Below are 27,916 nucleotides of genomic sequence, written 5' to 3'. Positions count from 1 at the left end.
CTGTTGTTAGAGATGGCCTAATTTCATACTACTGGATTGTCAGAGAGATAGAATTTGAGTTTAGATCTGTTCACATCAAAAATCTTAGCATTTAACTACTATTGTTACGATGTTAAGAAAGGTACAAAAGCTTTTCTAACAAAATAGGCAATGTTGAAAACTTATGAAGGTGTTGGTGAGAATTCAAATTAAGTTGAATTTTCTGTACAAAGAAACAGAAGAGATACTTAATAAGGACAACTTGCTCTTCTTTATTTTTAAATAATTATGATGGAGGAAAAAAATCCAACTGAAACAATTACTTTTATTCCACTGAATTCTAGTAATATCAATTTTTAAAACGTTGTGGTAAAATATGCATAATGTAAAATTTACCATTTAAACCATTTTTAAGTGTACAATGTGGTAATATTAAGTACATTTCCATTGTTGTGTAGCCAACACCATCATCCATCTCCAGATTTTCTTAATCAACCCGAACTAAAACTCTGTACCCATTAAACAATAACTCCTCATTTTTCCCTCCACTTAGTCCATAGGAGCCACATTCTGCCTTCTATGAATTTGCCTATTCCAGTTAACTCATATGACTGGAATCCTACAATAAGTATCCTTTTGTATGTAGCTTATTTCACGTAGCAAAATGTTTTCAAGGTTCATACATGTTGTAGTATGCATCAGAATTTAAAGTTTTTCCTACTTAAAGGTGAATAATATTCTATTGTATGTATATACTACATTTTGTTAATCCATTTATCTGTTGATAGGCATTTGAGTCCTTTCTAGCTTTCAGCTATTATATATAATGCCACCATTGACATGGGTCTACAAACATCTGATGTTTGACTCCCTGCCTTTAATCCGTTGGGGCATGTACCTAGGGGTGGCATTGTTGTATCATGTGGTAATTCCACATTAAATTTTTTAAGGAGCTGGCCCTGTGCCTTCCACAGTAGCTATACCATTTTACATTCCCACCAGCAGTACACAGGAGTTCCAATTTTTCCACATCCTTGGCAACACTTGTTATTATCTGCTTTTTATTTGTTTTTAATAATAGCCATACTAATGAGTGTGAAGCAGGTTTTTGTGGGTTTTGATTTACATTTTCATATGATTAGTGATGTTCAGAGTGTTTTCATAGGAAAAATCATATTCTTGAATAGGTATTTCCCTTCTATTATGTTCTTTCTTTTTCTTTCTGCCTCTCTGTCTTTCTATCTCTCTGCCTCTCTCCCTCCCTCTCTTTTGGAAGAGTAACTTCATTTCTGAGATAATGCAAAGACTTGCATGTGGATACAAATGTAATTTCTTTAGATGAAATTTCAGAAAATCTATTTTACAAAATTAATATCCTGTATTCCTTAAATGAAATTGGAAGAAAAAATTTGTCAATGGAAGTATCTGGACTATAAGTCATCAATATCATCTTTAAGACCCTGTGGTCATTTGTCCAAAAAGTAAACCACTCAGAGTTGTGTAATAGTGGTGGCAAAGCTAGACCTGGTATTTTCAGCTTTTTAAAAGAAATTATTTACTACTTGTAATGAACAACTAACTTAAGATGACAGAAGTACTTATGAGAGACAGGAAATGGAGACCCTTAATAGGTGGTTAAGTGTGCTAGTTATGTTCAGAGTTGATTCAAGTCAACAGAGATAATTACATTCAAGTGAATCTCTCATGGACCCAACAGGAAACATTTCAGACATGATACCACTATAGGTGCTGAACAGAAGAGGCAGAATGATGTGATTCTTTTTTTTTTTCAAGTTTCAGACTTGGAAACTAAGATCCTTTAAGTCTACAGGAGAAAGATCAGTTAATGGATGTAGGCTATTCTACTTTCTGCATGAAGAGTAATAGAAATGCTTTTAGGGACTCAACAGTCATACACCTTCAACCCCCAAAAAGGAAAATTTTATGAAGAGACAGAAAAGTTAGCAAGGACAGAATAATTGATTTTTCTCATTCATCCAAATGAAAGCATACAATTTTTTCTTAATTTAAGCCTTCCTCTTTTTTTAGCAAAGAGAAAATAAGTTTTAACTCGAACTTGTAGTTACACATATTTTTAAATCAAAAAAAGAAGTGAGAAATAATAATGTAGGGAACTGAAAAGTATTTTTTGTTGTTAAATAAAAGGGGGAAACAAACAAGAGGAGGAAAAGTATGACCATATAAAGCGCAGTGCATTCATTTTCATTGTAGTATTCAATTATTTTCAAGAATTGATAGAATCCATAGCTCTAGAGAAGCTTAAGGGCATATAGCAAATAAATGCATTGCATAGGTTTTCCTTTACCAGAAAGTCTGATTTATCTTTGTGGAATCTGATCCAAATCATGTGTCTCTTTTAGGATCATGCCCTATCTAAGTAGGAGAAATAATTATTTTGGCAGAATCATTCAAAGTCTGTAACAATTGTTCACTTCTGTCACATAAGTTTCTCATCAGTATTTTACTCCCTGTTATTTTTCCAAGTGATGGTCTTAGCTGAAATGCCAAAATTAAATACTGTGATTATCTCCAGCTGAGTTTCAAAGAGCCATCAGCCTTTGCTCATATTCCATTTAGCTCTATAAACGTTTGCATTATCCTTCGATTTTTGCAGATATAAATACATTCAGATACAATGCTGGGGTGTATGTATACATGTGTGTATGTGTGTGCATACATGTGTATATATATACCTGAAATGTATGTATATTTATGACAACATACATACACATGTGTTTGTATGTATATATTTCTGAATACGTACTATACACACATTCAGTAACAAGGCCACCCCTACAATGGTCAACTTAGGGGAACTGTGTGTTTCACAGGCCATCTTTGGAACACAAGATTTGCAATGAGAAACAGACCCAATTATTAATTTATGTATCTACTGATGACAAAAGTAGTTCTAAAAGGTGGGCTTTGGACATGTATTTTGTCTTTTAAATTTCAAAATAATTAGTTTGTCAAAGTAACAAAGCAGAGACCTTTTCAAGTGGGCCCAAAAGAGTAGCAGCTCACTCTTTAGCCCCAAATATGTCCTCTGAAGTGGGCATGGGTGAGGGACAGGGGGAGGAGGAGGTACAAAGGGAGACATTTAATGCTTCTACTTCATCCACATCAACAGATGTAATTACTTTCAAACAAGGCTTTCCCTGGATCCAATATGAAACATTTTAGTCCCTGGAAACACTATATAAAGGACATAAGAAGCAGTATGGCTATTGTTCATCTGCTAATGTCCCCAAATGTCACCAAGGTAATTATTTGGATGACATTTATGTGACACAGCTGGACATTGTTCCAGTTAATATAAAGTCTGCCTTTGGCAACCACTTCATTTCCACCTACATCAGACTGCAGATGCATGATCACTTTTCCTGGGAGAATACCTTCCTCCCCAAAAGACATCTCTGCTCTCAGCTTTTTCTTCCTGTGCTCTGCACAGTAATACCCAATGCAAAAGAAAAGGGGCAAAAAAGTAAAAGTATGTATGATTATCTTAATGTTTATATCTAGAACTTTCAGAGACATTTCTAAGTATAATTCACAAAATACAATAACATTGATATTTCCTTCTTTTTTTGAAACAGAATTCAACTATCCACAGACTTCTGGATTCACAAAATTCACATTAAAAACTTTCGCCTCTATAAATTCTTATTTTCTCTCAAAAAGCATATGATTGGCAAAGCTGAAATTTTTCTACTCTGAATATAGTAAGAATATATTTTCAGAAACAAAAGGATTATAAATTTCTCCCACAAACTCACATGCAAATTGGAGCTTTGCTTTCCGACTCAGAATTGTTCCCAGAGGGTTGGTGGCCAGACACTGGTATGTGCCAATATCTTGCTCTGTGTGAGGGCTACTGATTGCCAGACTGCCTCCGTCCAACCTGTAGTGATAACTCGTGGTAAAATCAATGTCTGTGCCATTTTGCTTCCACCTTCAAGGGAAAAAAAATCAAATTATACTTATAATACACAGAGTTGACCACTACAGTCTTAGACAACATGCACTTGTAATTTCTAACACTGGTAAAAAAATTGGTTACGTGTGGATACCTTTCCTCCCAGTTTCACTGAAGATAGTTGTCTTCGTGAGCCCAGTGGCATCAATAACTAGGTTATTTGAAAGATCTTCTACTCTTTACAAGTTACAAACATTAACCCAAATGTGTACAAAGAGGCAACAGAACTCTTGACATGAGAAATAAGAAGTAGACAAAGTAGACACTCAGTCAATAACCCTGGCTGGTCCTATTCCTTTAGCAACTTTTCAAATAATATATACCATAGCTGAACACCCACAACTGATACTACAAAATTGAATGTCAAAAATGATTTAGACATAGAAATCCAAGAAGAATATATTAGAAATAGCACAAAGAAAGCCAGCAAAGATATTACAGTGCCAATCTGAGGCTGATAACAAAAGAAAAATAACCTGACTACTTTAGAACACGACTGTCTCGGTTAGTCTCTTACTTGGAAAATTAATCACACTGAAAATATTTCAACAGTACTTAGAAATGCCAAACTAAAATTAACTTTAACAAAACAAATGCAGTTTGAGAGGTTTTTATTTTAGACTGCAAAAAGTTTCTTGGCTTACCTATTAGTCAACAACCTTTTAGTTCATAAATTAAATGTCAGAAGAGCCTTACAGTCATATTTATTTTCAAAGAACCATAAAATGTTGTAGAAATTGTATTTGGTCATTTTAAGATGAATGAATACCCAGTAATTATCTTTAACTAGACCCACTTCCCCAACCTTGCAGACCTAACTTCCATCAAAATATTCAGACATTTTGAAATAAGAATATTGCATATGTAAGGCGATATATTCCTAGGGCACAAGCTGTGTATAGACACATAAGCCATTTAAAAAATACACATTTTAGAATACTGAATTAAAATAATCATTCATTTAGGAAAAATAGTGAATGGGCTTTTCCTGTGGAATATGGCCAATTTCTAAATTATGTTTTTTAGGGTCTGTGCCAGCTTTGTTCCAATTCTGCCCTTCATACTAAGATCATATTAAAAATATTGGTAAGGGTGGCTAAATTTAAGAAAGGAATGGCATTTTACAGCATTATTCCAAATGTGGTTGACTTTTTTAAGAAGGATTCCGAAACATCCCATGGATAGAGTCTGGCAAGTGTCTGTCATAGTAGAAAAGATATATGGACTTAGAATTGTCTATCCTATTAAAGATGAGAAGTGATTGACTAGATACCAAATCATCCAGAGATCTTGAAGCAGCTCTGTCTCTTTTAAATTATGTAGGCAATTCCTGTGTACCTCAACTTCTTTTTTTTAATAAAGACAAGAATCTAAATTAGTATATTTCAACTGCCTGAACTATCTGCCAATTTTTTTTCTAGAGAAACTTGTACAATTTCTTGTTCTCGATATTAGAAAAGAAAATGTATGAAACTATTATGTCTTTAGGCCTATCTCAAGCCTCCTGTATTGTCCCTGCCAGCACTGTAATACTGTCTTTCATAGTTTGTTTACAAGGCATGATCTTTGAACCTTTGTGTTCCCTTTCATTTTCAATGCAAAGGATATACCACACTTAGTTTGCCAGCTCTCTTTAATTTTGGAATCAATCACTGAAATAACTGCTGTCATCATTACATGCTCCTAATTAAGCTCGGTAATTGTTTTTCAACACAAATTCAAAGTTGTTGGCTTAGCTGCAGCAAATGAATTTTTCACAGTATCCCTATAATCATTCTAATCACTATGGTACTATGATTATTAAACTGTGCATATAGATCAGGGGTTCAACTTGTGGTGTGGGCTTTGTCCTAATTAATATGTTTAAATCAATGGAGAAATAGTATTAATGAATTCAAGTGATTGTCATACACATGTTACTGATAGGACTGCATGCCCAGGAGAATTTTCCTGTGATGCAAACTAGGAAATATGCTATAGATGATTATTTTAAGCATCATATTTAATCTATTTTAATGCAGATTAATGTGATATTAATTCCTTGAAATATAATGAATTTGAACTAAAATCTTGACCTTTCGCTGGGGAACATCCTTCACTATTAAGTAGATAAGCCCCATGTCAAGAGTATTTGTTCTTATGTGATAATGCACCTTTGTGGGGGAGTGTGTGTGAGTATTTCTCAAAAACTGAGCTTTGCTTTAGAATTACATGGAGTCTTATTTCTGAGCCCATCCCTAAACCTTTGAAGAACTCGAAAATCTAAATTTTTAACAGTTTCTCTGGGTAATTGTAATATGCACTGAATTTGACTCCACTGACCCTGTGGAAAGAGTCCTAGGCCTACCTTTGACATTCCCTTGCCATGTATCCTTGGACAAGTCATGGTTTCTCCAAAAGTCATATCCATCAGTTATAAAATTTGTACAATAAAAATATCCTGCTTTATCACATGAGGTTGTTAAGATCAACTAAGGAAATTACTGAAAATAATAGAAGGGCAGAGTGACAACTGCTACAATTTTGACTCAGAGGCCTAGAGCTTTACCAGATGCAAGAATGTCTTTCTGGCTAGAGTAGCATAGATTGAATTACAGAAATGAACCACCTCTGACTGGGTCAAGAGGACATGTGTCGGAAATCCTCTATGACATTCAGAGACCTTTTTCTGATAGAAAGTGTATCATATGTAAAAATAATTGATGTGTGTGCTGCTTTATTTTTCCAAGTAAAATTTATATTCTGAGCTGGATGTAAGTGCATCACTATCTTATTATCTTAAACTTTTTAGATGTAAGTAATTCTACCCAAGTGCTATTTTTTGGGTAACCAATTCTCCCTCCCTTTACAAAGCTTCCTGGGTAGGAAGCTTTTAATTCTTATGTGTTGTCTGGTCTTTAAAAGAAGAAAGAGCGATTCTTCCCGTGGGAAAACTTTTGTCCCAACTTGTCTAACATCTGTATCTTCTTGCTTTTACTGAAATCTTGTTTGTGAAGGTGCTGACTCTACTGGAAGTGACTTTAGACAAGTGACTTTTAAACTATTTCCAAAGTCCTGCTTTAAATATTGCTTATTTTCTCCCATGAGATTTCATTTGCTGAAGGGAATTTACTGAAAGAAATAAAACACATCTTAAAATCAACCACACCCTCACTTTATGGATAAGGAATCCAAGGCCAGGAGAAAGAAATGATTATTCCAAGGTCTACACATGGGATGACAGAGCTATGACTAGAAATAACTCTTGGCTCTAAGTCAAGGGCTCTTAGAATGACTTTGTGCTGTATCCAAATAACCTCAAATAATGTTAGACTTTAAATCATATTGTCCCTCTATTTCACACACACATACACACCTACAATCTAAGGTAAATACAGGTATGAGGTTTTTTTAAAGAATAAATTTAGGTTAGGAAGGGTCCCGTTAAAACTAAATTTCACATTTTGTTGCTAATGTGCATTGTCTGAAATACCTCTCTGCCCTTTGCTTTAGTATCAAGAAAATTGGGTCCGAGTTTGACATTTAAGCATTAAAAACTTAGCTTTTTTCTCACTATCTTTTCAAAGCCTCTTGCCTGTGAGTATTTTATACCATGATATTAGAGATAAACCCTAAACCAGGTTATGAGGATTGGAAATGAGAAGCTAAATTATCAGTCTTAAGCCTCCTCATTTACAAGTATCTTAGAATCAGAGGTCATTTCACAACATTGGAATTTGCACTCTGTTCATTCAGTGTATTTTTTCATAGATGAAATAAGCAAATTGTTACAAGAACCACTGTTTTATATCTTTCTGCCTCTTATAAGCCAATAAATATTTTTATAAAAGTATATGATAGATTGATGATTTATCTTATACTTAGCAAATATGTCTAAATTTATAGGGATTCATACTTTTTTTTCCTTCTCTAACAAATTCTACTAGCCATTAGTATCAATCAAATAAGCTCTCAAAAATAAAATTGCAATTTAAGTATTAGGTGATTCTGAAAAATGTGTTAATCAGATTTTTATATATTTAAACAAATGTTAAGTTGAAAAAGACAGCTCATTTTTGAAGGAAAACAAAACACTGACCATGAATTGGTTGAACCAATTTGCAAACTGAATGATCTTTGTCTACCAGATAGGCTTCATTGGTTTGGGTATCCTAAAGATAGGGGAGCTTTAGAAAGTGTAATAAGACATAGTTTTTCAACTATTTTGTTGTAAAAAAAAAAAAAGCTGAAGTTATTTTGACAAAACACAAGATAAGGGAGTGTTATCTTTAACTTGGTGCATTTAAGTCATTTAGCTAATTCATCTAGACAATCTTAAGGTTGAAGTAATTATAAATATGGTATTTTTAATGCAACATAAGAATCAGGCAAAGCCAGCTTATTTTGCCTAAATGGACTGAAATAGTTACATTTTGTGTGTGATGATTTAATTTCACTACTAAAAATTAAGACTTTCAACAAGTGCTTTTAAATCCCAAAGCCACAATTGTCATTTTAATATTTATTCTGCCTTTCCTGTATTCACACCAGATATGCAGTTCTTACCAACAAAATCTTTATGATTTAAACCAGCAAAATATATGCACACATACATATTTTTAATTCATGAATTCCACCCACAATGTAGATCAGATTCTGCCTTTACTGTAATATTGTAAGAACAGAAACAATACAGACCCTTCCTCCTTACTATTCCAAAGGTAATATGTGAGGAACAAATATATTTTTTTCTACTTGCCCAGAATAAAAAAATATATTTTTTGGCCTTAGATAATACACAGCTATCTTGAATATATTTCTAAAATCAGTGCTTTTTGGGTGATGGGACATGCCAGTGGGATCACAGAAATTGATCTGATAAAATAACATTTCCATCTTGATTAATTCCTTTTAGGGGAACATTTTCACAGTCCTTGTATCTGGGGCAACTGAGGCAGGAGCCCCAAACTGGGGAAGGAGGTACAAAATAAACTTGTGCTTTACAGTCTTTCAAATTGGGGAAACAAATCCTTTCCTGTACTTTCCCTTTATTTCTCCATCTTCCTTCTTTCTTTTTCTCTTTTAATTCTCACAATATGACACTGTATGGCACCAATCTAAGCAAACTAATCTATGAGTCATAGTAGTGGTTGCCTGGGGATTAGAGTAGGATAGTTAATGCTTGGAAAGTGGCATAAGGGGACACTTTGGAGTACGGGAAATATCTGTATCTTCGTTTGAGTGGTGGGCACAACAGCTGTTTATCTGTGTAAAAATTCTTTGAGCTGTACACGTCAAGTGATGTCACTTTATCGTGTGTATATTTTACTACAAAGACAAAAAACAAAAACAAAAAACAGTGTGGTGCTCAGAAGTAGAACTTTACCTGTAATGGGGTGAAGGGTAACCATTAGCAGCACAGTTCAGGATGATTTCAGATTTTGACAAATCCAAAGGAAAAATAACATCTTGTGGTTCCTGGGTAAAAATAGGACGGCTCAAATGACCATCACCTGGAAAAAGAAAATAATTATACCACATGAAAAAACTTGACCGTGTTTGAATGAATGTCCGAATTAGATATAAAGTCAGTACATACTTTTTAAAATGTTTTATTTGAAACAATCGCAAATATATGGGGAATGTTTCAAGAATGATATAATTTTTAAGAAACCATTTATACAATGAAGTATACCTATTACTCTTCCACCAATAATCTTGCTACAAACCATTAAAAAACAAACAAACAAACAAGCAAATACAACTTTACACAGAGAAAAGCATCCAGATATTCTAATAAGGCCTGTATTACCCTCAACCACACTATTCCCTCAGGGCTGCAGGGTGTGGCTACTCGTGATACGTGGGCTTTTAGCCTCCAAAATGGAGCTAAGAGGAAGAAAACAAACAGGTCCCTGATATGATGAGAAGAAAGTTAAAAAACATCCCTCTCTATAAAGAAAAAATTAATTGTCTGTACATAATTTCTCAAGTATGAGCAAATGAAAAGAAATGAAATAGTAAGTATGAAAATGTATTACAACAATAAAAGTGAAAAACACTGCATGCCAAGAATAGACAAAATACCCAATCTAGAAGAAAATATAATTCAGGGAACTCTAGGAAATTTCTCAAAATTGTTTCACACTGTAGAGTAAGAACATGAATTAAAAAAAAAAAACTCAATGGCAAGATGAAAAAAAAAAAGAGTATAGAATCAAGTAAATTAGGGTGACTTAAAGAGAAAAAATTACAACCAAAACAGCATCATTAAAAAATGAATACATTAACTAAATTAGACAAGAAACAAAACAGACACCTACTAAGTCAAATTACTGACATAAGGAGAAGGTTAGAGATAATTGTAATGAATGCAATTGAAAAAGCATAGGTAATGAATAAGAAAGATAGACAAAGATGATACAACATAAAGATCATTGTTGTCACTGAGATTGATAGTCAAATGTATTGAAAGATACATCAAGAAAATTTCCTGTGAATTGAAAGAATGCACTATTTTCCAGAGACATTTGAGAGAGAACACTTAACATCAAAGCATGTGTAGTTAAGTGACTCAAGTTCAAACTTAAAAGGAAGACTTTGCAAGAAGACTAGATTGAAACAAAATTATTTGAAAGAGTGAAAGAAAAAGTCAGATTAATCTCAGATTTTGTAACATTAGCACTAGCATTCTATACTAGGAAACAGTGAGGGAAAGTCTACAGTATTCTGAATAAAAGAGTGAGATAACTATTATCACTGACTGGTGTATCTTTCAAATCTAATGACATTCAAATTCTTCAACATCAAAAAGTACACAAATGAGCAAACAGAAAACCCTCAGGGAATACAAATTACTACTCTTAAAGGAATGACTTAACAGTTCAGTCCATCCAATTAAAAATGAACTGATATATAGATCTCAAGAATGAAGGAGGAACAGAATGCACAGTGAATACATTTAAATATAAAACTACTATTTAAATGTTGGTTTTAGTTATAGAACAGAATATGAATGCCATAAACTTGGATAATATAAAAGTAGCAATATAAATAGAAAAATGAGGGCTGAGTAAATATAGTTTGAAATGTGTGAGTGCTAATATCTTCTTTCATTGCAAAAATTCAAAAGATAACGTGTGTATATATGTGTGCATATATATATTTATATTTATAATTTTTAAAAGCATAAGCATATTGACCTCAGCATTATTCAATGTGTTTTTTACATTTGGAGGAAACTTTTAGAAACAAATCCTATCTTTGTTGATGCAGATCATTTATTAGATGTTCAGAATCTCTCCATTTTTACTTTATTGTACTTTTACATTTATTAAACTAAACAAAAATGAATCCTGATGTTAAAAGTAGTATCTATGGTATGATCCCCTTTTTATGAAAATATTTTCTCTTTCTGTGCATTTCTCTAGCTACACAATAATCTACTTTCTGTATTTATATGTATAGAAAAATGGCTGCAATTTCACCAAATTTTAATAATTTCTATTTTTGGATCAGTTTTATTAAGGATAAAGTTTTTCATTTTTTAATTTTTCATAATTTAAATGTTTAAAATAAATATGCATTTATGTTAAAGAAAAGATTGATTTCTTTAAAGAAGGAAATAGATAGGAAATATGTTGAGATTGTAATCTAATTTTTGATGGTGGAATATTCTTTTCTGATTTTTTTTCATAGATCTTTATGATTTAAAAATCTTCTCACCCCAAAAAGAAAATTCGGCTGAAATAACGCATATTATGCACCGAGCACAATGCCATTCACAGAACAGGCAGGCAACAAATGTTATGTAATACCTTCCTCTACCTTCACTCAGAGAAAAACTCTCTTCAGTCATCATATACCCTAAATTAGGGATATAATTTGACTTAATAATATTTTATATTTAGGCTACTAATTTATAGTTTTCCAAGGACTTTTACATACATCAAGAAACAAATTAAATTCCCGTGACACCTTTTGTGAGACATAACGTTTCCATTCCCATTTGGTAGGTTAATAGAACCAGGAATTTTTTAACAAACTTTGGTTCATTTTGAAAGACACAAAATCTTGATTTTGGTGAATCATTATCAGTTGATATCTTATTTATTCATTTATATTTGTTGTTATCAAATATCTAGGAGCTTGAATTCATACTAGTAGAAAACCTACCTTTTGTCACCTAATTGTTTGGTCTCTTATGGTAAATTCTTAGATTTTTTTTCCCATAGTGTAATGAAATGATTAAATAATAGCAGAGTTTTGTTGCTTTGTCTACACTGTCAGAAAGCAAGGACAACGTGAACTTTCTGTACAAGAAGAACTGAAAACATGGACAATATAATATCAAAAACAAGAAATCCAAATTCATTTCAAGTACGTTTATTTTAAGAATGCACTAGAGGTTAGGAAGAGTGTTGGTATATTGAAAAGTAAGTGGTTAAATGACGGCATTGACAACAACTACTGCTATAAAATCACCTATGATTATAATGCTATTCTGTAGAAAATGTTTTACTTGACAACAAAGCAAAAACTTTGCAATAGACAAACTGAAAAATAAATTCTTATAAATGGCAATCAAAAGCAAATTATACAATGTTATTGAAAATTCATATAGGATTCTGCTCCATTTTTCTTCCTCTTTATCTTTATCCTTCCTTCATTATCTTCCATGAAGTTAATAAAAATTAATTATATGGTCTAAGTCTAATATTGGATCAAACTATCAGTCTCTAAAGTTCATTGTCGTGGAGCCTCCCCTCAACCTCTCTGCTTAGCAATGCCTCCAACCTCAGCTCCAGAATGGGGCTCAGGTGCAGCTCAGACAGTGTCAGGGTCTGCTAAAAGTGTGCCACTGTGTCTCAGAGCAGGTCATGGAGGTGGCCATTCCTGCCCCCGGCTAGCAGCACCATAGCTCATTCAGTGGTGGACTGCTTGTTAGGGATGGGCCTCTTGACCATTCCTGCTCCAGGCACCTGTTGTGTCCTGGCACAGGGACTATAACACCCTTGAGGGTTGTCTGTCTGCTGTTGAGTTGCAGGGTATGGCCAGGGCACAACGTGTTGGTCAAGCAGCTGGTGAGGGCTGGAACCTGGTGGCCACTGGCAGCAGGTGGGCCATGTCTGCACCAAGTAGTGGGCAGAGGCTCTCTGGGCCTCTAAGGATTTGCCTTACCCAACAATATTTCTGTGCCCAAAGTAGAGTGATGTTAAGTAGCAAATTAAAAACATCATACCAGATCAAGGGGAATGCCATAGAAGAAAAGAAAAGTTTTATTTTTAGTACTTTAAACAGCAATTCTCCCCTGGTATGTGAACAAGGAACCCTACATTTCCATTTTGCACTGGACTCTGCAAATTATGTAGCTGATCCTGACTAAAACTTACAGGAGTTGAATGATTTGATCAAGGTTCTGCTCCAAGTGATATTCTAGAGCTGGTACTCAAACTGAAGTGTGACTCCAAGTCCAAGGTTGTACACCCTACAGCATATCCACTGGAGTTCTGTATAGTTCCAGGTCTGAAACAGCTCTACTGTCTCTGCTTTATTTAGTTATTTTCTTCTTTTCATAACAGACCTACCCTAGACTAAGCTCAGTTATGTCTTCCTTGGAATTAAAGTTCTATAAAGAAAAATTCTCTCTCCGTCTCTCTCTCTCTCTTTCCTTTCTCTTAGCGATTTCTCTTGTTCTTTTAATCAAGTCGCAAAATTTTAATATAGAAAAAAAATCAGAGAAATTTCCACCTAATTTACAGGGGGGAGAAGTAATTCCAGGGAGGTCAAGTGCCTTACTTTAGAATTACAGGCAGACCTGAGTCTTAAATCTGACTATAGATCTCTGCATTGGAATTGCCACTATTTCTTGATGCTTGGCTTGTGGTAGGCTTTATATAGGGAAGGCATGTCAGGCTTATGTTTTTAGTGGGGAGAGAAAAAGAGAAAAAAATACTCCATCACCTATGTTGGAGAATAAAGAGGATAAAGCTAGAGTTTAAAAAATAGTTATGAGATTTTTGCAATAATTCAAACAGAGAGACACATCTTAAACCAAGGTGATGAGAGTGAGAATAGAAAGCAAAAATTAAAAAGTTGATTTTTCAAATAATTGAATTTGGGAGGATATTTAAGGGGAAAGAACACATAAAAATTGCCCAGAGATTTATTGTTTTTCAAAATAGAGAAAAAAAGGAAATAGTTGGTTTTATGTTAAAAAAAAGTTAGTCAGATTTGCAGGTGTTGATCTTTGTGGCTCTTTGGTGCTCATAGGTTTAACTGTCCAATACACAGTTGGATATACTGATGTAGCTTAGTAGTGAGGCCTGGAGTGGAGAAACTAGTGTTTTGGACTCAATAGCTTTAAATTCTAATGAAGAGAGAATTTTATTCTAGTAATGGTTTGATAGCAATACATTCTACAGATATATTTGAAATTGTTTCAAGAATGTAGGTTCCATGTTCACTGTAACATTATTTACAATACCCAAGACATGGAAACAGCCTAAATAATCCATCGGTGGATGAATGGATAAAGAAAATGTGTGTGTGTGTGTGTGTGGAGAGAGAGAGAGAGAGAACCATTCAGTCATAAAAAAGAAAATACTGACATTTGTAACAACATGGATAAACCTAGAGGCCACTATGTTAAGTGAAATATGACAGGCAGAAAAACAAGTACTGTATCTTCTTATTTACATGTGGAATCTAAAGAACTAGAACTCAGAAACAGAACAGATTGGTGGTTGTCAGGAGAAGGGGTGAGGATGAGTGATCAGTGGGGAAATAGGTAAAGTTTTTCAAAGGTACGAATGTCCTGTTATAAGATGAATAAGTTTGGAGGATATAATGCACAGCATGTCATTGTATATTTGAAATTTGACAAGAGATAAGATCTTAAAAGTAACACAAAAACATGTTACTACGTAAGGTGATAAATGTGTTAACTAACTATGTGCTAATCATTTCACAATATATACGTATAACAAATCATTACACGTAGACCTTAAACTTACACAATGCTATTATATTTCAGTTGATTTACACAATGTCAATTATAGCTTAATAAAGTTGGGGGGGTATAGGTTAAAAATAACACTAAGTTCAGGCATTAATTAGATTCAAACCACACTTTGACTTTGGCATTTATTTTATACCTGGTTAGTCAAGTTTACTTACTCAAGTAAACATCAAAGGACTGAAGAGGAGGAGGTCAGTAGTTACCTGGGAGTGCCCATTCTTGGTATTTCTTTCATGCAGCAGATATTTGAGAAGACAGTTCTTAATTGAGAATCTATTCTGATCATAATGGAGTCATTCTGGTTATTTTTATATAAGTTACTCTAGCAGAATGAACTAATAGTATACACGTGGTGTAAGACTGGAAACCTGCGTCATTTCAGTCCAGTCAGATGTCTACAGTGACTTACTGACTTGGAAGTTAAGCGTTAAACCTGACTGGAAAGTGTATGACATATTTGAAGTGGCACGTGGATCATAAAGTAAATCATAGTAAGTGTGCCTGACCATATATTTCACATTCTGTTCATCTCTTCAGCTTAAAGCCAAAGCAAAATAAAATTCTACATCATTGCTTATTTAGATTTTGCCAGCACATGGTGCAAAAGTCTACCATAAGTAAATTCAACTGTGTTTTGTTGGTTCTGATTATGTGTTGAACCTTCTTTATGCACTGACAATGCAAAAATAAATAAATGAATTGCACTCAAGAAGGTTATAATCAAATAAGAGCAATTTGGGCATACATTAAGAGGCAGGGACAAAGTTGAACTCATACAGGAGTTATTTTATCCTTACATAAACTCTGTCACATAAATTCTAATATTCCCATTTTAAGGGTGAAGAAATTGAGTTTGGAGAACTTAATTAATTTGCTCAATAACAAAACAGTTAGACACTGTTGGAATCCAATTTTGATCTAGGCAACCTGATTCCAGAACCCATAGTCAATGTCACTATGATATATAATCCAGAAAGGGAAGCTAAAATAAAAGCAATTAACTAATTGCATGTTACATGATGAGTGTTATACCAAAAGCATAGCTATAACTTTAAGGAAGTCCAGAGAAGGAAGTAATTAATTTTACTTAGAGATTATGGACGGGTGACAAAAGATACAATAATTGAACTATATGTAAAAGAATGAGGAGAATGCCTTTGAAATAAAATATAGTAAGGAAACTCTAGGAAGAATAGTTTGAGTAAAGATAAGAAAATACTTGTCATTCAAAAAATGTAACCAGTCTGGAAAGGAGGAGAGTAATGAAATATAAGGATGGAATGGTAGATTTAGAACATTTTGAAGAATTTTCAGTGACATGACAGAGATTTGAACTTGATGTATAAAAGTTAGAAAACCTGGAAGTGTTTTCAGTTTTAAGCAGAAGTATGACACACTTAGATCCATGACTAACTGGAAGAAGAATGGAGAAGAGAAACCACAGATCAGAAAGATTATTTATCAAACATTTGAAAACACTCAGATAATTCGGGCATTGTTGGTATGATTGAAGAGAATTAGGATGGAGTGAGAGCTATTTTGAAGTGTGTAGAGGTTCACTCTGATAACAAAATGATGTAACTGATTTGATGTGAAAGATGACGGAAAGAGAGCATTTAAGATTAATCTGAGCTAGCTATTACAGATGAACGCAAGAGAGCACATATGTTGCAGTCTTTAACTGTTAAAGGGAAAAGAAGAAGAAAGACTGAGGACAGTGAGGTTGAAAGGAGATAAGAAAGTAGATACAAGTTTAACTCATTTTTCATTCATTTAATGAACACACATTTATTCAGACCAAACAATTTCCTTATGTATTATTGCCTGCAAACCCCATGTTTTCTGCAATCATGCAGATGTGCATGGAAGTTTGAGTGATTAACTAAATGAAATGTCCATTCACTGCAGAGAATCACTTTACAAGGCAGGCAAACTGGGTTTAGAGAACAAAATTATTCAAGAAATTTGCCATGTATTTAGGTTCATTTTAGAATCCAGGACCCTTAAGCTGTTCCTCCTTGACAACTGAGTTATGCCCTTGAGAAGGTGAAAGAGGAGAAATCTAGTTCACTGTGTAATAACTGGCCTTAGAAAGAAAGGTCTCTTCCAAAATAACAGGAAGGAAGGACAGAGTAAGTAGAGACAGAAAATGCACTGATACACATTGGGTTGAAAACCTGTTAAAGTAATCTGAGTTTTTTCTTACTTTTTTAGAAAGGAGAAAAGAATATCATTAGCTAAGACAGATGGTGGGAGACAAAGTATGGAAAGTTTGAAAGAGATGATAATGTGTAAAATGATCATCGGGAGAATGAAAAGGGGAATTGGCAAGAAATATGTGTTGTGACAGGACAACTTGGTATAATTGTGAAACATTTCAAAATGGACCTGAAAAGATTACTGGGTGTCCTGTCCAGTTCACTTTTTGGGGTTGACTTTGCCTTTCAAAGTCTTTTATCTGTTTTACAACATAGTAAGGAAGAGAAAACTGTTAAGAATGAAAATGATTCTAACCACTGAAATGCAAATGAATTGTGTCCAGTAGAATGTCATTGTGCCCCTGCCCCCCTGCTTTTCCCCTTTATGGATAAATCAAGTTTTTGTTTTGTTTTGGTTTGGTTTTTTATAACAGCTTTCTTGTAGTATAATTCAGATGTCATACAATTCAGACATGGTAAACACATTTGGCATCTATTTATGAGTTAATTTTACCATTTCTTATTGCCTGTGCATGTGTAGTTCTTTGCATTCTACTTAGAACAAGTTGCAACATTTTACTGGTTTCCACATTAATTGATTTGTTAAATGAAAATTTTCAGATGGGTTTTTTATATTTGTTTGAGATTCATGATTTTGTCATTTAAAAAATATCATTAACACATGTTAAATTTGAGTTGCCAGAGGGACTTATAAAGATTTAGAACCAGTAGTTAACTATAAGCAAGAATTGGCTGGGGAGAGAGGCAGAGTTAAATGGCATTGCTTTGTAAAAGGTAGTAACAACATGGAATTTTAAAAAAGGAAAACTGAAAGTGGAAGACCAGCGATCATCAACATCTGTAGAATTTATAGAATTGACAAACCAGAGAAAACAGCTGAAAAATTCTGTGGGAGATCTATATGAGAAACACAGACTATTTTACCAAAATCATTGTATAAGTTTTCTATTACTACCGTAACTAATTACCTGAAACTTAGTGGCAAAAACGTACACATATTTATTATCTTATGGTTCTTTAGGTCAGAATTCCAATGTGGGTCTTACTGCTAAAATCAAGATGTTGGTATAGCTGCATCCCCTTCTCAAGACTCTAGAGCAGAATTATTTTTCCTGCCTTTTCCAGCTTCTAGAAGCTGCCTGCATTCCTTGGTTTATAGACCCCTTTCTCCATCTTCAAAGCCAATGACAGTACATTGAGTCCTCCTCATATCAAATTATCTGACTATTCTTCCATCGTCACATTTCTCTGATTCTCTTGTTCTGTCTCTCTCTTCTACTTTTAAGGACCTTTGTGATTACACTGGACTCATCCAGATAATCCAAGATAATCTCCCTATAAGGATTAGCTAATTAACAACCTTAATTCTGTTCTGCTACCTCACTTCCCCTTTACCTTGTAATCTAATTCCCATGTTCCAGGGATTAGGGCATGAATATCTTTGGAGCCACTATTGTGTCCATCACACCCATCATATGGGAGACCAAGAAAGGAGAGATTTTAATAGAGGACATAGTTAAGATTGTCATATATTCGAGAGTAATAATGAAAAATAAGAATAACAACCAAAGCACAAGGGTTGGTCAAGAAGAAGTCTCTTGTTTCTTCTTTAGAAGATATTTCATTTTCAAAATCAAGATGGATTAGGACCTAAAGGCCAATTTTAAAATAAGTTCAAGACTGAAAGAAAACTATGGCATTGTATATATAGTACTCTACAAAGGAATCAGATGGCAAAGAGACAAGAGAGAGGTGAGCAGAAATAACAGCAGGGCCTAGAGCTGTAGGTATGTGTGTGTTTCAGTTTTGATTATTTATATTTTTAGGATGAAAGGGACAAGTATTTGTAGGCTGAGGGGCCAACTGAGAGGCAAACTCAGATTCTCTCTTTTGAACTTCTGGGTCTTTGACCCTATTACTTGCCCAATTTATAGCATTTCAACATTAACCTTTGAAAAATAACAGCATGCTGTCAAGTACACAAAGCACCTGAAAGTACTTTACTAAAATGTCCCAGAGTGAAGATGTTAGAAAACCCCTTGAAACCTATTATTATCATTGAGCTATTACAGTGGCTCCATTGGTTGCTCTCTGAGATAAGACTGCCTGCCTGAAATGGCATTGATTCCATGTGTATACCAACAACAAACAGAAAAAAAGAAAGAACATTTGGAAAAAAGAAAAATAAGGAAGAAAAGCACTCTGAAAAATGCAAATAGTAAGCAGAGTACCCCAAATGTGTATTATTTGATGATAACAGATGCAATTTTGGTCATATAGTGTCACAACGAAGCATGCTGATCTATAACTCCTTTGTACTTGTCAGCATGAATATCTTAATGAAATCAATGGGTTGGGGGTTAAATGTCACCCAAGTGGAACCTTTGAGAAGGTAAAACAGTACCTCATCCCCATGTATGTCATCTGTGCCTGTCTACTCTCTCACGTTGAATTCTGTCTCTCATTCTAGTCACGTACTTTTCCCTGCTCTCCGTGCCATACAAAAATGCCACCAAATTTGTCAGAAAAGATTTGCCCTTTGTGAAACTAGCCTGATTAAGTTTTATCAGCTCATCTCTCTCTAGGTGTTTGGTAACCTCATTCCTTGTTACTGTCTCAGAAATTGTGCCCATAGCCAAAGGCGGATCTGCTCATTTATAATTTCCTGGTTCTTTTTCAGCTCTTCTCTCACAGATTGGGCAGAGGTTTTTTGTGTTTTTGTTTTTCCTCTGTCTCCCTGTAATTGTGAAACATTTTTGCTAAGTTTTCCTGATTTTGATTTAAAATTTTTAAATTTAGAAATGGATTTATATTTGTTCCAATGTATCACAATGAAAACATCCCATAAATTTAAAATTATTAGTTGATTAAAAACTCCTTATGTGTTTTCTGTACTTGCCAATGTGATCTTTCTTATCAAGAAATGGTCCTTAGAGTGGATGAACTTTATTTCTCTTTATTTCTCTCTTGCTACATCAGTTTAAACTTCATAAATGCCGTAATTACACTAGACCAAACTCGAATGTGAAATAAGAAAATGAAACAGCATCCCCTGATTCATTATGCTATATTGTCTTCCTCCCAATATAAACATTAAATGACAGGGATAGTCTGTAGAAATGACAAACATGAGTTCAATTTTTTTCAAAGTAATAATCAACAAAAGATTTTTTTCTTTTATGAGTGGGGAAAACTGGTTGATTCCCTGTGTGTGAGAAGCACTTGACATTTTCTGTTTACTCTGTCAAGGTTCAGCTAGTTTTGAATTTTGGCTCCTATTTTTTTCACTTCAGTGTTTGAACATAAGCAGTTTCTCTTGTGACACTACCTTGACTTTGTAAACATTTTAGAAAGATGAGTATGCAGCAGGCTTTTCCTTCTTCTTACTCATTTTCCTTGCTTTCTTCATGTTCTTTATCAACCTGTTTCCACGTAGGGGAAATATATCACATATCTCATTGGCAAGGACTGGTATGAATATATAGGATAAAGTTTTATTTACTCAACTAGTATTGTTTTAAGTTTAAAGTTTTAATTTGATGCCGTTATACAAATAATGGATGCTCATTATGGAGTATTTGCAAGACTCAGAAATATGAACAGAAAAAAATACCCAATTTTGCTGCTGCAAAATAACTATTAGGATATTAATAATTCTCAGATTTTTTTTTACTATACTCTGCTGTCAATTTTTAATCTCTGCTATTATTCAGTTAAAAATATATCATAAGCCTTTTCCCTGCTAATAGCACTTGTGAAATTTTATCTTTAATGGAACTATATATTTTGCCATTTTCATAATCATCATGTGACTGGTATATATAAGTGAACATGTTTACATTGTTCCATATTTTGGTTTTTTATTATAAGAAATGAAGTAATAAATCCCTTTCCTATATTTATGTTAATTTTCTTAGCATAAATTTCTAGAATTGGAATTAATGAATATAATAGAATTAATGTTTGGATTTTTCTGATAATCATTGTTAATTTTCATCTAATTTTATCTTGTATAGTCAATGAATGCTTTCCAGTGCAGATTTTATCGTAGCTAGAGTTTGAAAGCTGATGGTGATGATGACATTTTTGACAATTTACTTACTGTTACATGTACTAACTTGACATTTATTATCTTATTTATGTTTTAACACATCTCTGTGAGGAAAATGCTAATTCTCCCCCATTTTACACAGGGTAGAATTTTAGATGCTAGTCAATCTAACGTCAGAAGCCATGATCTTAACAACTCATGAGTACAGGGCTTAGGGATGGAGAGATTTTTTAGGAGGACAGAGTAAGTAAATGCAATTGCCCTGAGTTGAGAGAAGTCAAGGAACATTTGAAGAACTCAAGTAATCCTTTCTAAGGAAAGAGTTGACAAGGGATGGGGCTAGAGAGATAGATATTCAAAGTGAAATCCAGAAGGACCTTTTAGCCACCTTGAACAATGAGAGACTAATCCTCAGGGCTTTGGGGAACCATAAACATGACTTCAGTTTGTGATCACACTTTAAATTTGAAAAACATGTCCAATTTCTGCATGCAGATGTGCCTAGAAGCAGTAGCTGCCATTGTTGCATTTAAGGAGCTTAACAAGCAGTCCAGATATAAAACAGAAGAATTAATCTAAGGGCAAATCTGCTTCTTTCTTTATTTGCCTATCAGACCACAAAGAGTCCAAGTGCCTCTGGCTTCTTCTGATTACGTGACCTTGGCTATTTCTTCTGCTTCTTTAGCACTATCCTGTGTGTCCCATGGCCAAGTAAATGTCTCATATACTGTTAGACTCAGTTCACATAGTGATGACTGGATGCTGCTCCACAAAAGGCTGAATTACAAATATGTGCTTTTTTTTTCTAGACAAAGAAATAAAAACAAAATTCTATTCAGATCTTTATCTGTGAAAATGCAGACAATTTAATTTTCCAGGTTGATTCCAAAGCAAAGCAGGGACACCAACTGACATTTAACAAACTTTGCTATAGTATATTGACTGTTACCTGTTTTGTTTTTTCTTGTATTTGTTTCTTTTGGAAGTAGCTTGGGAGAAGCTGTTTTGTGAGCTTTTCACAAACACCAATAATTCACAAGTGCCAAAGACTTTTGTTGACAAGAACACAAGTGATAATAGAAAAAATAATTCCACTTTTGAGCCATGAGTTAGCTTAGCAGTGCTTCTCTCCAGACCCGTTGTATAAATCGTCACCTCATCACCTAAAAATGGAACTAATAAAAATGGGCCGAAGAAGGAAAACATTCTTATAAAGCTGTATTTAGGAACACTACATACATTTTTCTTAGGGCTACCAAAATGAATGACCAAAAACTGAGAAGCTCAATCCAACAAATTTATTCTCTCACAGTTCCAAAAGGCTTGAAGTCTAAAATGAAGGTGTTGTCAAGGTTGATTCATTCTGGAAGGTCTGAGGCTTTTGGAAATCATCCCATGCCTCCATCCTAGCTTCTGGTGGTTGTTGGTCATTCTTGGTCCTCCTTGGCCCATCACTTCAAGCTCTGTGTCCATCTTCACATCACCACTTTTTCTGTTTCTCTGTGTGTCTTTTCTTCTTATGAAGACTCCAGTCATTGGATTTAGGGCCCAATCAAAATCCATTGTGATTTCATCTCAATATCCTTAATTAATTGCATTTTAAAAAATTCTATTTCTAAATGTAATCTCATTCTTAGTTTCTGGATGGACATAAATATTGTGGAAGAAACTATTCAACACACAGCACTTAGCTCAGAATTTTTTCTAAATTTGTTTTGTGTGGTAACACATGTTATATAGGGTATTTGAGCAAAACTAAAACAAGTGTTTTTGTTATCCCTTTATTTCTTTTATTAGAGCTACTCTAGATTTTTCAGATCCTACAACACTAAAACAAGAATTGTGATTCTTGGAGGAGCAAAGGGCAATCAATCCATAATCAAGTTTTCCAAACTTATTTGGAGGGGCAGATTTTTGTTTTTTTTAAGAGCACCTCATGAAATAAGATGGGGCTTTTTTGTTTGTTTTTTGTAGACAGTTCTTTGGAAACATTGGGAATGACAAGCTTCAAATGCTTCATAATGCTCATTTCTTTTTCTGCCTTTCAATATCTCTATGAATTGTGCCTTACACTTAAGTATAAATAGACTATACATCTCAAGAAGCCCAGTGGAAATAGCAAAACTTGTCTGTCTTTGCCTTTTCCTCTCATTTTCTGCAATCCCTGTAGAATTGAAGTAATTGCTTTTCAATATGAGTTAATTGTTTATTTGCATGAGTTGGGAGGATGGGGTGGTTTCCTAGAATAATAATAGCTATCATATAATCAGCAGACATTATAGAGCAGACACTGTACGAAACATTTTATAAAGTATTATTTAATGCATTTTAATCCTTACGACAGCCTTGTAGGTATTAATATTATGCCATTTGACATGTAAGAAGGATGACATTCAGAGACTGTGTGCCGATGTTAACACAGCTGATAAAATAAGGAACCTGTGCTCTTTGTCACTATGTTTTCTTCCTCTCTATATAAATACACCTTTCTCTATTTTATCACATTGTGTGCGTGTTGGTGTTGGGGGGAGAGGTTGTACCTTGACTTGTGTCACTAAGTGCTGTAGATGCTGCTTTTTATTCATTTTTTTAAAACTTTATAAGCTCCTTAAGTTTCATTAAATGCACGTAATTGACTTGGAGATAAAAATACCCACTTAGGTATAATCTCTCACAAAATTTTGGCTTTAACGATTTAAACAGTGGTTCCCCTAGCAAATCGCAGATGCTGATTAGCAAGGTTTCAGGGCTCTGCTTCGAATTGCTGGCACCTTTATCACTGTTTCACCCAGAAAATAGATGAGGTTAGAGGTAAAATGGTCTAATTAACCAGGAGTTGCTTCAGTATCCTCAATGACCAGCCAGAAATTAATCAGAAACAGGAAACCTTGCTTTTCAGATGACCTAGAGATGAGATTAGATGTGTATCAAGAACAATGGCACCAGAATAACTAATATCCAATTATGTCTATAACCTGAAAGAACTAGTTGAGAAATTCTCTAGGGCAGACGTCGGCAATAAAGAGGGGAGTTTATGAATAATCTCGTCTCAGAGAAAATGCTTTTGTATCTCAAGAATTTAAGAGAATCTGACAGATACAGAAATGCCAAGATATTAGTAATAAAGTTAATAATTTGAATGCCATGTTTTCAAAACTGTCCTCTAGATTTCTTGTCCCCCAGGGATGGTCATTGATAGACATACGTAAACTGTCCTGGGCTGGGCAGAGCATTTCATGGATAGCCTTTACTTTTGGCTATTTTTGTTTACCTCTGAATTTGCAAGACCTTCAGCAGTGCAAATGATAATGCTGGGTACATATTTGGTGACTAAATAAGGGACAACACAAATAGGAATCTAATATTGTAATTAATTTTCTGCAAACCCATCACTGAACTTTTTATTAAGTATGAAGATTTAATCCATTTTTCTTTTAACTGTATTTTTTCAAATGACTATCTACTGAGAACTTACTATGTGCTAGGTACTGGTCTAATGGCTTTGAAAGCGTGATGTCAGTTTATCCTCATCACAACCCTTTGCTCATTAAACAGCAAATATTTTTTGAGTTCTTCCTCTGTGCCAGACACTTTTAGAGGCATAACATACAGCAGAAAACAGAATAGAAAACTAAACACTTAACCAAAAAACTCTTTCTTCTTCTGGATCTAAAAAGAAGAAAACGATACTACTATTTGAGGTTGTAAGTAGACTGGTTCCAGGGTACACCCATGTACTTAACTACAGAGCCATACTGCTAATCAAAGCCTCTACACCAGCCAACATGCTAAATGTTTTCTGCACCATATTCCATGTAATATTTCTCTGGTGATCACTGTACCAAGGAAAGAAAGAAGATGCATGCTCTCTGGATGATTTCTCAACCTGAGCAAATACCAATGCCTATTTCTAAAACAAATCCTTTCTCAATCACCAAGGTTAAGGGAGATACTTCCGTAACCACAAGCAAATTAATTCGGAGTTTCGCATCAACAATAATGAGATGAAGAATAAGAACCTAACCTTTCATTGTGTCTTTTTGCTTTATGACAAAGAGAGCACCTTTTCAGGCTGGGGAAAAATAAATTACTTGCTGCTGAGTTTGTGTGAGCTTTTAGTGCTGCTTATGAAAAAAAATCTTTGACTGCTGAAATTATGGGTATAGGTTCTTGCGTGAAATATAGGAAGATATAGTGATACATACCCCAACAACATGGATATAAGATTACACTAAAGGTGAGGCTGGTAAGAACCAGTATACAATGAATGAGATCAGTCATCTGTCAAAATAGCCTCAGGGGTGGTCCATAAATATGTACCTGAAAAGATCTGGGTCATTCAAGGGATAATGTAATAAAACTAGGGTGAGTCTAACCAAAACTGTGAGTTTCAGTTGATTGCATGTTACCATGAATAACTAAAAACCCTGTTAACAACATAGAAGTGCCTTCATAGACCCAGAAAAGCAAAACAGAAAGTAAGAATCTGGATGTGTCTTTATAATACTCTTTAGGCTGGAGATAGTCTAGCATGGCCACTAAAATAATAACAAAATTAATAGTTACGTGTGTTTACTTGATGTGTCAACTAGTATACATGCTTATTCAGTAAAGAATTAGACTTGCCCAGAGGAATGTTTGGCCCTTTGCCCAAGGAGATAATTTCTAATCCCTTGGGATATTCTACCTAATAAGAATGTTTCCCTGGGGCCTAGGTCATGCCAATCTATGCCAATAATGTGATTGATGGTGCAGAGGGTGAGAGTTAAAGAAACACTGGGCCACATGGTATCAGCTTGACCTGTAGTGGGGCTGGAGACCAAGGTGAGCCACGTGGTCAATCAACCAGGTCTACGTGACTGAGCCCCAGTAAAAACGCCACATCCAGACTCAAGTGCATTTCCTTCATTTTATCATGCATTTTTCCTAGAAATAAGCACTCTGCCCAGCTCCACTAGGAGAGTGTAACGGAAAGCTCTGCACATGGGACTCTTCTGGATGCTGCCCTATGTGTCCCTTCCCTTGGCTAATTTGAATCTGTATTTTCATAATAGTAAACCGTGATGGTGAGTATAGTGGCTTTACAGATTTCTGTAAGTTCTTCCAGGGAATTATCAAGCTGAGGGTGATCTTGGGACCTCCTGAACTTGCAGTTAGTATCAGAAGTGAGGGTGATCTTGGCAACACCTGAACTTTGCAGACGTATTATTTAACACTCATAGCAAACTCACGAGGTTTAAGATCATGTAGCTGAGAAGAGAACCTAGGCAAAACAGTCTCTGACATAAATTGTAGCAATGTTTTCTTAGATCAGCCTCCCAAGGCAAAATAAATAAAAGCAAAAATAAACATGGGAAGTAATCAAACTTACATGTTTTTGCACAACAAAGAAAACTATAGCAAAACGAAAAGACAGCTTACAGACTGGGAAAAAATATTTGCAAATGATGAAATTGACAAGAGCTTAATTTCCAAAATATGCAAATAGCTCGTACAAATCAATTTCAGAACAGCAAACTACCCAATCAAAAAATGGGTAGATGACCTAAGAAGTCATTTCTACAAACAAAACATGTGAAGGGAGAATAAACACAAAGATGCTCAACATAGGTAATTATTAGAGAAATGCAAATCAAAACTGCAATGAAGCATCACCTCACACTGGTCTCTATGGCCCTTATCAAAAAGTCTACAAATAATAAATGCTGAAGAAGGGTATGGAGAAAAATGAACACCCCCTATACCATCTGTGGGAATGTAAATTGTTGCAACCACAATTGAAAACACTATGGAAGTTGTGTAAAAAAAACTAAAAATAGAGTTACCATATGATTCAGCAACCTCACTCCTGGGCACACACCCAGAAAAGACTAATTCAAAAACATACATATACCTCAATGCTCATAGCAGCACTTTTACAATAGCCAAGACATAGAAGCAACCTAAGTGTCCATCAACAGATGAAAGGATAAAGATGGGTTATTTATATACAATGGAATATTACTCAGCCATAAAAAGAATGAAATATTGCCATATGTGGCAACATGAATGGACCTATGGATTATCATACTAAGTGAAGTAAGTCAGACAAAGAAAGACAAATGTATGATATCACTTATATGTGGAATCTAAGAAATAATGCAAATAAACTTATTTACAAAACAGAAACAGACTTACAGACATAGGAAACAATCTTATGGTTACCAAAGTGGGAGGGGGAATAAGGAGTGTGTGATTAATAGATACTACTATATATAAAATAGATAAACAAAGTGGACCTAATGTATAGCCCAGAGAAGTATATTCAATATCTTCTAGTAAATTATAATGGAAAACAATCTGAAAAAGAGTATATGTGTGTATGTGTGTGTGTGTGTATGTATAAAACACTGTGCTCTACACTTGAAACTAATACAACATTGCACATCAATTGTACTTCAATTAAAACAAGAAGAAAAAAAGATCACATAGCTGAAAAGTACGAAAGCCAAAGATTGAACCCCAAAGTCTGACTGCTAAGATCATAATCACTTTGCAGTTCTCCCACTAGCATAAATGTCACTAAAGATGGTACTTTGTAAGGGACTGGGAGAATTTACAAGACTTTACCATAACTCTAATAAATATGTCTCAAGACTATCCGTATTTTATGCTGGTCAACTGACTGCCGA

The 27,916-nt window shown here is 34.4% G+C and overlaps 1 protein-coding gene across 1 annotated transcript in view; it reads right to left on the bottom strand.

Moving 5' to 3' along the window:
• The window catches only part of CNTN6 (contactin 6), a 146,751-nt gene extending 134,938 nt beyond the window's left edge, over positions 1 to 11,813 (bottom strand). The window contains 3 exon segments of the mRNA XM_072940774.1: positions 3,777 to 3,952; positions 9,342 to 9,468; positions 11,783 to 11,813. Of these exon segments, the coding sequence (XP_072796875.1) occupies positions 3,777 to 3,952; positions 9,342 to 9,468; positions 11,783 to 11,813 (334 nt within the window).
• Positions 11,814 to 27,916: the final 16,103 nt, after the last annotated feature.

Source organism: Vicugna pacos, chromosome 17 (assembly GCF_048564905.1).
Source record: "Vicugna pacos chromosome 17, VicPac4, whole genome shotgun sequence".
NCBI lineage: Eukaryota > Metazoa > Chordata > Mammalia > Artiodactyla > Camelidae > Vicugna > Vicugna pacos.
Note: the sequence above shows the minus strand (reverse complement) of the source record. Positions and strands in the feature narration are given on the sequence as shown.